General features: G+C 35.7%; 1 protein-coding gene across 1 annotated transcript; it reads right to left on the bottom strand.

Moving 5' to 3' along the window:
* Window positions 1-3998: 3998 nt before the first annotated feature.
* On the bottom strand, window positions 3999-10695 carry LOC129753413 (retinoic acid receptor RXR-gamma). The gene is made up of 5 exons (XM_055749235.1): window positions 10554-10695; window positions 5112-5243; window positions 4804-4987; window positions 4633-4736; window positions 3999-4218 (listed from the first exon to the last, which is right to left on the bottom strand). The coding sequence occupies exons 1-5, from the start codon at window positions 10693-10695 to the stop codon at window positions 4010-4012; spliced, it is 771 nt and encodes a 256-aa protein (XP_055605210.1). The 3' UTR covers window positions 3999-4009.
* Between the last annotated feature and the right edge of the window lie 4370 nt (window positions 10696-15065).

The following is a 15065-nucleotide window of genomic DNA, read 5'->3' as shown; positions in this document are numbered from 1 at the left end:
TCGATTGATTTAAAAATACATACCTATACGTTCTGGAAATAAATAATTTGTTTTGAGTTTTTGTTGTTTTAAAACATTAAATATCCTTCGCATTTACAGTTAATAGTTAATGATAAATTAAATCTTGATCTCCATGCTGATGCTTCAAAAACAGTTAAACGCAAAAAATTGTAAAAGAAGGCTTAAAAAAATGCTATTTCGCCGCCTTTCAGCTTGCTCCTGCAGCGGATGAAATTTCAAAATTCACAAAATTATTTCTTCCAACCCTTGTTTTTCATACTTGGCATATATTCCGATTATGTAGCGTTGCTTTCGACAGGCCGTGTCAATTTTGAGGCAAAGCAATCGCCCTTTCACCTCATCAGATATCACCCGCACCATTTCGTCAGCTGTTTTCTCCAGATAATCTTTGATATTTTTCCGGTTCATGGTGATACCCACGCTTTCCACAATTGGTTGGTGCAATAAATTATGCCCGGGAAGATTGAATATTTGCAGCGGACAATTGTCCAGCACCACCATTTTGAGGCACGACTCCACATACAGGCTCGCATCGAAGGCAATGAGTTTTTTGGCACTACTTGAATTTTATTACCTGTATCACCGGCGCATAAACCTTTCGCGATGGCTATTTCCATGTGCATGATCCGGATATGACGGATCATATTTACGGTATCATACCTTTGCTGCCGGTATGTACAGGTGCTATGAGGATCAATCCGGCAAAATGTTCTATTTTCTTCCAGTGTCACGAAATCCTTATCCGTCGCTGCAAATCGGCGTTTTGGAGCTTTTCTGGAACACATTTCCGCGACTGCTTCTAACTGGAGGTTGAAAACGAATGACTGATTGTGTGGAAAAACTTATGTAGAATTGCCCAAAGGTACTAGATAACAAGGTTCTCTGACTTTGTCAGTAAGTAGGCGAGGAGAGCGCGGTGAGGTTCAGTGAGTTTGTTTGTAAACATAGGAAAATTTGTCCGAGCTGAGGGCTTTGTTAGTAAACAAACTCCACGAACTCCATAGTAGCCAAATCAAAATGGCTGAATCGGGAGTTTCTCATATCGTTACACCTCCTGAATATATACCCACCTTGGAATTGCCTTAGTGATCGTTCTCATGACACGTCTATCAAAACCGGTCAAGAATGATTTTATTGTGTTGATCACGAAAGCAGGCTTAGAAGACTGGTCGTCATATGATGATATATGGATCAGCTGAAATGAATGAAAGCTAGACACGTGACTGAAACCTGCATTTTCTTTCACAGCACAAACCAAGCAATCATTTCGTTTCTGCTTTCATTGCGAGAGATTTTCAAGTTGGTGACATATTTATGAAAAATAAATCGACTCCTTGGTCGCACAATTTAGCTCGCATCACTGACATAATCCCATTCCAGCTGGCCAGCACATCAAAGCCTGCTAATGATTGAAAATTCGAATTTTTTGGCAGGCTTTTTATATTTCTTCTACTGTTCGTAGCACAGGGCACAAGCACGTGTTTATTGGAAGAAATAATAAGTCTACTTTTGAGATAAAAAATACTCCTACTTGCCTGTTCGGAATATATTGATTAGAACAGTTGTTTTCAAAGTGGTCCCTACCTCCCCTGGGGACGTTGAGAATCTACAAGAACATACAGTGTGTGGAGTATATGTAGATGCAATGATTCATCTTCATAATGAATTGACTTCTTCAGCTGAATATCTATTTGAACTGAGTGCTGAAAACTAAGGAACCAATTTTCACAAATTCCCGCTTTTAAGATCCAACCAATTTCATATTTATTGAATTCTCCATAAAAAAAGAAAATTAATTAGATTCTGAGTTATAAGTAAGTTAAAGGCTGCGATTTCCAAGCTTTGATAGCCATAGCCTTTGAACATTTTACGTGCAGAATCTGGAAAAATCAAATCCAACGAATGAAACTTTTAAGTTGTTAAAACAAAGGTTTTTAGTTTTGTACGTTAAAATCCCCAAAAATATAAATAGTTTTGTACAATTCAAAATGACCAATGAACAATTTCTTACTTTTGAGTTATTGTTGATCAACAATATCATCAATTTTACCATCCAATTATGAGAAAACTCAAACCATTTAGTACTAAGGATTCAACTGATTGATATCTAAGGATTTTTTAACATTGATCACTCTTTACCATAACTAATGGGATAATTGTGTCCAAGAATGAAAAAAAAATAAAGTGAAACTCAGATAAAACTTTTTTCATAACATTTTCAAATGCGTGAGTTCGATTCCGAGATGATTTGTTTTCGATAGCTTCAAAAAACTATGTATGAGTGGAACATTCAACATCTAAGAAAAACTAATCATAAAACAGTGTGAAATAAAAAAAAAGTACACATATAATTGAAAACATGCTTATCGAATCTTTAAAACAGTTCAACAATGTTCATTTTTTTTTAAATATCTAAGTAAATAAAACTTGAATAAACCATTGTACGAGGAGATCATCCATCTTGAAAAGGTGGATGAACTTCAAAAGAGATTTCCATTAGATGGGGGATGGTAAAGATAAAAAAAAACAATTTTTCATTTGAAGTTAAAAAACATAAGGCCAAATCGATTCGAGCTTCCTAAAATAACTGGTAGGTATGGCACAGAATCTTTTGTAATAGGTTGAATAATCATTCAAAGGAAATTATTTAAAATTCCTATTAATACAAGCCTTACATTATGAAACGATAAGCACAGTAAATAGTCTCAATCAAAAATTTAAAAAGATTAACAAAACATAGAAAACTAACATGGCAAAACATTGGCAAAATTTATTTCAATGATGGATACAAAGCTTCCGAAAGTATTGATAGTCAAACGACTCATTTTGATTTATATTTTAAGTGAACCCGAGTAAGGCCGGGTGAAATTAGCTTGTCCATTATATTTATTTGCTATTTCACCCCACTAGCGCACGATTTGACCACTGTTCTTTATTCCGTTGGCAGCTTTTTTGTACGTTTATTCTTGTTTAAATTCCTCATCTTCTCTACCTTCATGGAATCATTCGCATTTGTTTTTATTCAAAGCTAGTTCCTCAAGGTCTCTTCGAACTATTTTAATTCTTTCATAATCGATTTGATAATGGATAAATAATGATAATTAGATTCAAAATGACCTATCTTTTAATGAACGTTCAGAAGAAGATTACAAAATTTAACGTTTTTAAAAGCGAAATTTTATGTATATTGCTCTGCTAATGCTTTTCTAATACAGACTCCGTTCGTTTTTGGCAACATTCGATTTTGGCAACATCCGATTTTGGCACATGTGCCAAAATCGAACGGTTTTTAGAATCAACATAACCTTTTAGTTTTCGTTATAACAGGACCAATTTAATTTAGACAAACACCATAAATACGTTTTTATGTTCTGAAATGGTGATAAAATGCAACAATAAAAACAATTTTTTTTAAATTTATAAAGTACTCAAAAATGACAAGAAGATTAAAAATTCAAAAAGTTAAAAAACAAATTCAAGCAAAAGACTGAAAATGACAAAAACTATGTTAAAAATGATTAAGAACGACAAAAACAGCAAATATGACAAAAGAAAACAAACATTATAAACAAAACAAAAAAGTGGAAAATTCTTCAAAAACATGTTGAAAAAATTAAAAAATGACTACAAATGGTCGAAAATTGACCAAAAATAACGTGTTTGATAATAATAACAGTTATTTTGTAAAAATAACTGAAAAAAAGTTGAGAAAAAAACCGTTCGATTTTGGCAACATTCGTTTTTGGCAACACAAAATGTAAGGGCGTGTTGCCAAAATCGAACGGAGTCTGTATTTGGAACGATACTTGAGGCAATACGAAGTCAGAAAACGTGTTCGATTCATTTATTTCGAAAACTAATAGTATTTCCATCTCTATTTGTTTCTAATTGAATAAGGCACTAGAGGACACTGTCGTGGAACGTGAACCCAGCAGCAGCTTTTGCAGCAGTAAAATCCCCAAAAACCACTCCCCCGGACCGGGGCTCCCTATAATTTGGTTACAAAGTGCTCCATTAGGGTATCGTCCCCTCCTGTGACCGCCCGAAACATGGCACGTACCGAGGACTCGTAGCAGGGCATCGATAAACCTCGCAACCCGAGCAGCAATTTGCCGAATCTGTAGCAAAGCGGAGGGGGGAGGGCAAAAGGGGGCGGCATCAGTGTCGTCGTCCCGTTTGACCCGCCCTCCGACGACGATGGGGGTGGCGACGAAATCGTCCTGGAGAGGTCCTGGCCTTCTGCCGCCAGAAGCGCACCACCCATCTGTTGCATGCTGTAGTGGCCCAGGGCGATTAGCGCTGTCTCGGATGTGCTTTCCAGTTGTTGGGTTTCCTTTGCACCCAAGGCGAATTCTGCGGAAGCGAGAAAAAAAACTGGTTGGTGGGTAGTAAAATATTGCACAAGATGCTAGCTCGTGTTCAGCAAAACCGGAAGCGTTCTTCTGTCTGGAAATATGCAAGGGAGCAATCGTTTAGGATGGGGAGGAGAGGAAAAATAACGTGCGAAGCGTGTTGACCTGACAGTAAGACACGTTGTGATAATCAAAATGTGGTTTTTCAAATTTAAATTGTATATCTAAGATTCAGAACACTTGTTTATGAAAGACTTACCTTTACGGCAAAGGATCAATGTTTCCATCAGCGCAATTTCAATCAAATCCACCTGCAACGATTTGGTGTTGTAGACAATGTTCTTCAATATCTCATCTGAACATCTGAAAATAAAATGGTCAAAGGAAAAATTCTTGTATAGTATCTATGTATTGTGGGAAAGTATTTTACCTATTGACGATTGCTGAAATATCTATAGACCAATTGGCAACTCTTAGAAGAAAGCATTCGAACCAAACGTGTCGCAGGATACGATTCTGCTGTTCTCTACTGAATAAAGCAAAGCTTTCGTTAACTCTGGCCTGCCGTATGCAGGCCACCAGGACCTGAGTTAAAATTTGTGGCGCTGAGCTATCTAAAATTTGAAGAAAACCCCATAAATCAACTTTAACTTAATGACCTGGAAATCAAACCTTTACCTTCACAAAGTAGCTTCACTGTGTGTGGTTTCTTCAGAAAGGATATTCTGGCGGCTAGGCGTTTGATCTTTCGAGGACCTCGTTCTTCCTGCACAGCAGTTGCATTCATCCCCACCAGGAAGCACTTTTGCAACCGGCAAAATGGACACCAGTTCCGGCGGGCCTTGTCCACCGCGCATCCTCCACGACCAGCTAGTTTAGGGAAATAATAAAAAATAAAATTTTCTACTTTCATTAGACTGGGCAGCGAATCCATATTCGGAGTAAATACGTTATTGATAGGATTTCATTAAAAAAAATTCCCAGATTTTGCGCTGATTTATTCAGCGAAATCAAACAAAAAAACAAACTAAGTTGTAAATTTCATTTATTTATGCCTCCAAAACGAAATTTTTTGAGCAAGTTTTATAAAAATAATCATGAAAGGTTCTTTGGTAGCCCAAAACACAATTTAAAATCTGTTGATGAGTTCTGATAAAAAAAAGTTGTTGTTAAATTTTTTTTTCTTGATTTTTGAAAGAAGTTTTTGGGGTTTGACAAAGTTTGCCCGGATAATACCCGGATTTTAAGTCGACTTTTTTTAATTGAAATGCCTGGATTTTGCCAGGTTCTTAGATGAAATTGCCCGGATTTGTCCAAATACAGGCTAAAAAAATTCTGGCAGCCTTATTCTTCAAACATCCATAACTTTTGATAAATAATAATGATATTTTTCTTCGTACTTTCTATTACTGTTATTAATTTGATATTTCTTGAATTTTTCACTTCAGTTAAAGCAGATATAGCAAATCAAGAGTACCGTAATATCACAAATATGACTAAACTCTTTCAATAAAAATTTCACCGAGAAGTTTCTAAATCAATCGAACGTTCATAAGCGAGAGTTCAAGATATTCAACCTTTTTCTCTCTCTTAAAGAGGTTTCCCAAGCAAACAAAAGTCCTTAAGAACAGGTACAGGAACGCCTACTCAGCCCCACCATTGATATGAAGTACGTTCTATGTAGCTCAAAATAAAAGTTCTTATTGATACTTTCAAGTTCCACAACAAGTCTTCATGATCTTCTATTCAGCTTCCAGCGGCTTCTTAATTCAGCTTCCTAAAAAAAACGTAAAATGATCAAAAAATCTATCTCTATCTGCACCCTTGGCATCGGATCATATCACCTTCCCTTGATTATTTACTATGTTCTGTACATGGTGCCACCATGATGCCATGCGCCTGATGGATTATTTTCATTTTTACATAGGTAGGAGGCATCTTTTCATGTTTATAATAACCCCGTATCTTGAAAAATATGGGGTAAATAGGAACACTTCTTTGTGCGTGGGTGGACATTTTTTTCAACAGAAATTTATATCAAACCTCATCAATAACTTATCGCATAGCTTTCAAAAATAACATTTTAGCTCCATTCACATTGACGTGGGAGTCAATTGATAAGACACGTCTCGAAACGATTTTCGTTTCTCGAGACATGAATTTTGTAAATTACTGTTACTACAAAATTTATATAGTTAGGTTTACAAATTATAATTGTATCTTATCAAAAGAATGACAGACTATCACATTTGATAAGTTTTGGGACCCTACAATGACCCTAATGGCGCTTACGGCGTTTGTTAGGAATTACCCCTTGTTCGTAATTACTCCACTTAGCCCTAATCCATCAGAATGGTCACTCAATTACTCATTGATAAAAAAAACTCGCCCGGCTTGGGGATCGAACCCCGACCTTCGTGGTGAGAACCGAACACGCTACCAAAAGGCCACGCCTAAATTTTGTCCCAACTGAAACTAAAACTCGAAGTGGTGATTTTATTTTGAAAGCACCTCAATGCACTTTTTGTGACTAACCAAATCCTGTTCTGAGCACTTTTGCGCCCTTTATGTGACTTAAGTCCCGTACAACGTACGTATAAATCACTTTTGCAACTTTCAAGTTCGTTAATGAGTACATATGTATAGTTCACTCATGGGAATTGGGCAAAATATGTCACATACAACGTACATATTAATCACTTTTGCAACTTTCAAGTTCATAAATGAGTACATAAAGTGCACTGAAGGAATTTAGGCAGTTGATTCTCTTCGTCAGCCAATATGTAACTTTCAATGCCTTCATTCAAGTAAAAATGTGACTTTTGGTTGCTTGGGTTCTCACTAATCAGGTTCTCTTTTGGAGAGCAATGGATATTTCTCGAAGATTACTCTAATGTTTTTTTTTTCAGTTTTCTTTAGTAACACAATGCCTTTCTTGGATTTCTTTAATCCTCTTAGTCTAGCAAGGAAAATGTCACTCGCTTATAGAGGTTTTACTTTCATGGTTTTGTGCTATAAAATTCTTGGCACTTGGTGATTTTTCTCAGAGTAACCTCTATAACTAGCTCATTAAAGTCCGACTGTACAATTAAATGTAGTATGAAGAATTAAACAAATTGCATAGACGGAATCAAATGATACGCGGGGTAGAGTTTTTAAGCCTTCAGCCGAAAAACTTTATATCTCAGGTATCATATCTCTTGCCCTAAGTCCCATGTCTCAAGCCTCATGCCTTAGGTCTCAGGTCTCATGTGTCAAGTTTCAGGTTTCAGTTCTCATGTCTCAAGTCTCAGGTCTAAAGTCTCACGTATCATGATCATGATCATGATATCTGATTTCTCTCATGTCTCATTGTCTCATGTCTCATTGTCTCATGTCTCATTGTCTCATGTCTCATTGTCTCATGTCTCATTGTCTCATGTCTCATTGTCTCATGTCTCATTGTCTCATGTCTCATTGTCTCATGTCTCATTGTCTCATGTCTCATTGGCTCATCTCTCAAGTCTCAGGTATCATGTCTCATGTCTCAAGTCTCAGGTCTCATGATCCCAAATCATAGTTCTCAAAGTTTCAATTCGCAGGTATGTATCTCATGTCTTAAGTTACATGTTTCAGTTCTCATGTCTCAAGTTGATATGTCTCCTGTCTCAAATTCAAGTGTCTCATGTCTCATGTCTCAATTCTCATGTCTTATGTCTCAGTTAAAATGTGTCATGTCTCATGTTACATGTCTAAGGTCTCATTTCTCACATTCAAGTCACAGAACTAAGCGTCTCCCAACATCGACAATTTAAAAATATATTCCATTGAAAAGAACTCTCAAAGATACCGTACAATAGAAAAACCCGTATTACGTCTCAAGTCTCACTAGTCGCTCCTAACTTCTCACGTCTAACGACACATACTTCACGTCTCACTTTCCTCGTCACACGCCTCAGGTCTCACCTCTCATGTCGTATGTCATACTTCTCACGTTTCACATCTCTGATCATATGTCTCAGGTTTCATGTGACATTAGACTGAGTCGATTTGGGGTCATTTTGGAATTTCTGAAACCCTGGGGTCTAAAAAGCTTCGTCCTGTTCCAAAACTCATCCATGATTTTTCGCAGAATTTTTAAGTGACGTTTACATGAGTAAATTTGAACTTTTAGGTTTGTACGGATCAATTGAATATTTGGTACTGAAAAATCACCTTCGTTTTGGATTCTTCTGTGGAACCGAGCCAGCTAACAGTTTTTGTGCCATGACGGATAATTTATTAGCGAAACGTTAAATCAATACTTTCTACTACAGATATAAAAACACAGAAATACTTTTGTCGAGCGAGGTTAAGTAGTTAAAAAGAACACACAAATTAGAACCATTTGGAAATTTTAAAGGCTCTCCAAATTCTTCCCTGAGTCGGTTTGTAAGAAAACATGAAATATTGCCGTTTGCCAGCTGTACTTGAAGATTTTCTCGGTATATTTAGATAAAAAGAGCCAAGAAGTTATATGGAAAAGATCTCACTTCAATAGCACAGAACAAGGCAGATACTAATTATTTGTAAAAACTAAACATTAAACTTAGATTCAGAACGTCATTTGTCGTACTTCCAAAAATATATTTCAGCTTGAGCTGTCACAACTGCTACAAGAATAAGTTTTTTGTCATGCGTAGATTCGGAAAATACACCTGAACAACTATTGTATGATTGGTTCAACCATAGATATAATAAATTCATCTGTATATCTATATATATAATAATGAATTTCTGTCTGTCTGTCTGTTCCCTATAGACTCGGAAACTGCTGAACCGATTTGCGTGAAACTTGGCAGGTGGGGGTATTGGAGGAAGGGAAACGTTCCTATTATGGTTTGAGACCCCTCCGTCTCTCATGAAGGGATGGTGGGACCTCTCAAATAAAAGACAATTTTTTTGCATAACTTGAGAACCAATCAAGCAAATTGTATCAAATTTGACATGGGTGGTTTTTGGATACTATGAATGTTTCTACGAACATTAGATACCTACCATTCAATTTATTTTTCACATAACTGGAGAACTTATCAAGATTTTGGAACCAAATTTGGCATGGGAGGTTATTGGAACACAAGAAATGTGTCTATGATTATTTTTGACCCCACCCAATTTTCAGTGGGAATAATGGCAGGAAGGAAGGTGCTTCTATACATTTTTTATTGCATAACTTGAGAACTATTCGAGCAAATGGAACGAAATTTGGCTTGGGGGAGTATTTGGGTACGAGAAAGGGTTATGTGAATATTTGATACCCTTAACTACTATTTGTGGAGAGATAGAAAGAGGGGAGGGGACTCCTTTACGTTTTACAGCATAATTGGAAAACTTATAAAGCATATAGATCTAAATTTGGCATGGGAAGGTATACGAATACGAGAAATGTCTCTATGATATTTTGAGAACCCCCTGTTCTCCCTGTGAAGAAATCTTAAGGTGGGAGGGTACACTTATACATTTTTTCAAATCACTCGAGAATTTTTCCAGCAAATGGAACGAAATTTGACTTGGGAAGGTATTTGAGCACAAGGAATGTTTCTGAGAATATTTGGCACTACTGCCTCATTCCAGCGGGGTGATAGGAAGGAGAGAGGGGGGCTCCTTTACAGTTTTTCGCATAACTCGAGAACTAATCGAGCAAATGAAAACAACTTTGGCATGGAAAAGCATTTGGAAACGTTAAATGGTTATTTGCTTATTCAAGACTCTTCTCTCCTTCAATTGAGGATAAAGTTAGGAAAAGGGAAGCTCACATAAAATTGTTTTGCATAAACCAAGAACTTATCAAACAAATGGAACCAAATATGACATGGGAAAACATTTTGGTATGAGAAATGGTTTGTGATTATTTGAAAAACCATATTTTTCCATTGAATTCATAGGAAATGGGGAGGGGGTCCAACACATTTTTTTTTTGGTATAGAAGTAATCGAGTAAAAAAATCAAATTTGACATGAGAAGGTATTCGAGTAATGATTTGAGTTATTTTTTCTGAGCTCAATAAAATCGAAAAACTACTGTATGAATTATGAAAGTAGAATATAAATTTTTTTGATTAAATACACCACCATCACAGATTGTTAACGAAATTCCATTATTTTTGAGACTGCAGCTTAATTTCCCCAAATATTAGGGCTAACTATAGCCGCCCAAACTCACAGATGCAATTGTAGAGCGCTCGTTTCCGAATGCTGCGCTTGAAGAAACACGAACAACCGTCACAGCAGATGGACCCGTAATGTTTTCCGGAACTCCGATCACCACAGACCCGGCAAACAAGAAGCGAAACCGCAGCCGCCATTCAATGTATAGACGCCGCCGGTAGTTCACTGTCAAACTGGTAAAAATTTACTATTTCGGGACTCCCGTTTCCGGTTACCTTTTATAGCAGCCGGCACCGACAACGACACATTAGACAGCGAATTGTTGCTTCCGTCCCCATTACTTTTACACTCGACGGCCAGGAAGTGCTCTCAAGTACCCGTGGCCATCATTATTCCCGGTGTCGAAGATTGACATCGCGAATGTCCTTTTCTTCGGTCCGTTTTTTTCTCTCCCCAATCACCGACTCAACAATGATTCGGAACCCACTAACGAACGACCAGTCAGTGGTCAGTGGTTAGTCGCGTGTCAGAAGCATGACTTATTTATGGTCTGGCTACGGAGATTGTGTTCCGTTTGATCCGCACGACCTGCTCCCTAAACACACTCTATTAAGGAGCATTTCATTTTCCCGGTCCTCCCACTCAGTGTCAATTTGCTGTCATCGAATGCAGCACCCCGTCCCCAACATTTTCTTTTTGTTGCTGAAGGTAAATCACTGTGAAATCTTTACAACGTGTTTGACATATTTAACATTCTTGCCGTCCATCCACCCACATCCTTGGCCATCCCTATAGTCAAACATTGAATAAGAACCGATCGACCAATGGTCCTCGGATTGTCCTAAGCCGGTGGTCGGCAACCTGCGGCTCTTCGGGTCTATGCGTTAGAATGTTTGATTTTCTAAATAGAAAAAAATAATATTGCCTGACCGATACATAAGTTGTCATTCATCTTGTCCATTTCTTAAGGTAATAAATAAAATGAGCATGGATGGCAAAGAGATTTTTTTTATTTTAGGTTGAGGAAATGAAATTTGCAGTAATTCAGAGATGAGCAACCTTTTTAAATAGCGGTTTAATACAATTTTCAGATCAAAAGTAAAACTAGGCTTCGGCTTAAGCCAGGGCCGTAGGGAGAACCAACTCATGGGGGGGAGGGGTTTGGTGACTGATTCATACCTATGATTTTTTGCCCAACAAGCAAATTATGTTTGTAACTATGTATATGAATATTCATTTTTAAGTACTTTTACATGAAAAGTTTTTGTATTAAATCGTTACTTTAGAAAATTTGTCCTAAACCTAAAAGGTGAGCTTAATTCACTTTCATCGATGGTTAACATCTTGAAATTTGTTTAAGAGTCTGGTAGATCAAACTTAATTGATTTGAGCATAAAATAAACTTTTTTAGGAGATCTTTCCATTGAAAAAAAAACCTAAGGCTATACTCAAATCAAACAAGCCCAATCTTCCAAACTGTTTAGCAAATTCAAAGACCTTTGATGAAAATAAATCAAAAAAAGTTAGTGATCAAAAGCATTAGATTTTAGGATCAAATTTGCCTGATGCAAACTTGAACAAAAATCATGGTTTTAGTATGAAATTTGGCTTTAAAAACTTGAATATTAACACATCGCGGACCAAATACGAGATATCTCGTTTTTTCACTTACCGCTAGTATGCTCTATTAAAAAACATAATTCAAAAGTTTTTTTGTATGCTTTTTTTTCGAGGGTCAACGATACGTATTCACCCTTCCAATTCAAATGTTATGATTTCAATAATGAAACCTAATTCTACAAAATTTAAGACAATACTCCCCGTTAATCAAATGTATTAAATTAGCAGAATTTTGTATATTGATTTCTGAAACATTAAATGCCAAATTTTGGTGTCCTTAATGTGTAAACAATGTTCAACAATACACCGGTAAAATATAGAATTTTATGCAGATGTTTTAAAGTAAGGAGGATTCTTTGAAAGCCAATATTTTTCATAAAGAATCAATTCAATAGTGAAAATGTGTATGATTTTTAAAATAAAACTTAGGTTTTCCGAATAAAAAAAACTCAAATTCTATCTTTTATTTGTGGTTTTTAGTTAAATTGTGTTTACAAACTAATTTTGATTAAAAAATTTGAAATCTGGAAATTGAATTGACAAGCAATTTAAACACCTTAACCCTTCGTTTCATGATTTTTATTTTTCCTTAAAAATCATTTTAAACAGTTGAAAATGATGAGTATATCAAGAAGAAAAGTTAAAATAAAACACGATTTTTCCATTTTTCCATACATTAATTGTTGCAAATTTGTTACTTTTTGAAACGAAGGGTTAAGGACAGTGAAATCTTTGAATAGAAACACCGAAATTTGGCCATTCTATATATCAGAAACCCCTGGACTGAATTTTACAAATTTCGCATTCTTCAGTTACGGCAAATGTTGTGATCCATTTTTTCGAATAAAGTTGAACAAAAAAATTCAGTTAATTCGACTTATACTTCAAAGTGTAGCACACTTTTGGCAAGCGAAGAAACGAGATATCCCGTATTTAGTACGCAATTTGTTAAGTTCGATCTCTTGAATTCCTCAACATTTATATGTTAATTGTAAAATTTATTTACCAGTTAAATCTGTTTCTGGATTTCGTAATCTGGATTCTGAACCTGAATTAAAAAATTGCGCTTTAAATTTGTATTCGAATTTCCATACGATTTTTGTACGTACAAATACGATTTCCGAACTTTATTCCAGATCGTAATTTTATGAGTCTCGTTTTAGAGCCCTCTTTCATGAATCTTTCATTAAAATTATGTAGTTCAGGTTTAATTTAAATTCACGATTTACAGTTTACAATTATCTGAATCTGAGTTTTTAATTTTGGATTGCCATTTCGAAGCTTCAAATGTTTGAATTTTGGGCAAGAATCAAGTTAAAAGCTTCAAATTTGAATATAGAACAAAATTTCTCTTTTTCATATTTGGAAAACTATTATCAAAATATTTAAAATGCATATGATCTCGAAAAACATGATTCAAATTTGATATGAAATGCAAAACCATATTTTAACCAGGATTACAAAGCAGCTTTTAATTTCTATTTTTTATGATTATTCGAACCTAAAATCAAGAATCCTGAATTGGATACCGAATCCATAATATAGGTAAACAAAAATGACTATTTTAAAGCCAATATTGCGCTATTTACCTTGTTCGACTAAGCACATTCTAAACACGGAAAAAATGGTTGAAGACCCAAAATCGATTCAAACTACGCCTGGGAAGATATTCGCTTTTTAGTGAAGCGGAATTGAAAAAAAAACTAAGAAACATGGACAAATTTCAATCAGTCTAATACAGTTTTAGAATATTGCCAATAACTTTTCAGGATCAACTCAAATCTTTTTCCAGTCTTCCACAAAGTTGTCGGTCATGAAATTTTCTATAAAGCCATTGAACTAGGTGATTGTCATAAAATATGAGTAGTCAGAAAAATCCATGGTCATAGAACATAAGGTCGAAAAACTCCATTGGAAATCTAATGCAAATGGACATAAAATTTAAAATCGCTCTAATTTAAAAAAAAGCCCGATGAAACATTTCCAAATTTTCAGGATAGATGCCTGAATACTATATCTTTCGAATGTCGATTGCCGTTTTGGTGGTCATTTTTTATTTTTAATAACGTATTTTGGCACACCGTGAATACGAATATAAAAATACATTTTTGGCTATGGGAATAATGGAATCAGAAACTTCGAAATGGGTTTAATTTAATTTGAAATTTAATATTCAGACCTGGATTTCTACGAACAAGTTTGGCATTAGGATTTAGTCTAGATTGTTAATCTTGCTTAACCTTACTCCACAGCTTACTCTATTATCATAATTTGGTTTTGAATTTAAAATTTTCAGCTTGCTTTTTGGACCCTCATGGGGGGGGGGTTAACCTCCTAAACTCTCCCCCCCCCCTCTTCGTTCCTACGACCATGGCTTAAGCTCACATGGTAACCTAATTGCCTTTCGAGCTTAGGTTTCCTTCAGATACCACGTGGACGAAAAAGCGACATTTTTGACCCCCATCATGGAAAAGCGTGGACATTTGTCTGACCCGAAAAAAAATTATGTTTAGAAAACACTGCTTTTTAAGTGTTCACACTTGAAATAGTTTAGATTTTTCATTTTCTTATAAGAAAAATCCTTGATTTTTTTTTTCAGAATACTTCATACTAATTTGCATCTATTGCAAAAATAATCTTAAATGTCGAATATTATTTAAGTCTCATTACAACGCCATTGGTGAAACTTTTTTTTTTTTTTTTTATTTCGATTATAGTCGTTTTACCATCTTTATGGCATTCGCGACTTTATCAACGTTGCAGTTGGCGGATCGTTATTGAAAAACTATCCGGTACAACTGTGTTCGATGTTTACTCTTGGGCTCGAACTCACGGACATCGGCTCAGGAGACAACAGACTTGCCAACTGAGCTATATCACAAGCCCAAATTGGTGAAACTGAATTGATTCTTCTGAATTGAACTGTTGACAATAGCTCGTTGCTCAT

This window comes from Uranotaenia lowii, chromosome 3 (assembly GCF_029784155.1).
Source record: "Uranotaenia lowii strain MFRU-FL chromosome 3, ASM2978415v1, whole genome shotgun sequence".
In the NCBI taxonomy this organism is placed as follows: domain Eukaryota; kingdom Metazoa; phylum Arthropoda; class Insecta; order Diptera; family Culicidae; genus Uranotaenia; species Uranotaenia lowii.
The sequence above is the reverse complement of the archived record's forward strand: the minus strand, read 5'-3'. Positions and strand labels throughout refer to the sequence as shown.

What these genes read in the sequence shown, in the direction of transcription:
- LOC129753413 (XM_055749235.1), bottom strand. Translation starts at nt 10,695, where the DNA reads ATGGCGGCTGCGGTTTCGCTTCTTGTTTGCCGGGTCTGTGGTGATCGG. An exon ending in AGCGCTCTACAATTGCATCT is followed by an intron (nt 5,244 to 10,553) that starts GTGAGTTTGGGC and finishes TCCCTAAACTAG; the next exon opens with CTGGTCGTGGAGGATGCGCG. An exon ending in AGGTCCTCGAAAGATCAAAC is followed by an intron (nt 4,988 to 5,111) that starts GCCTAGCCGCCA and finishes TTCAAATTTTAG; the next exon opens with ATAGCTCAGCGCCACAAATT.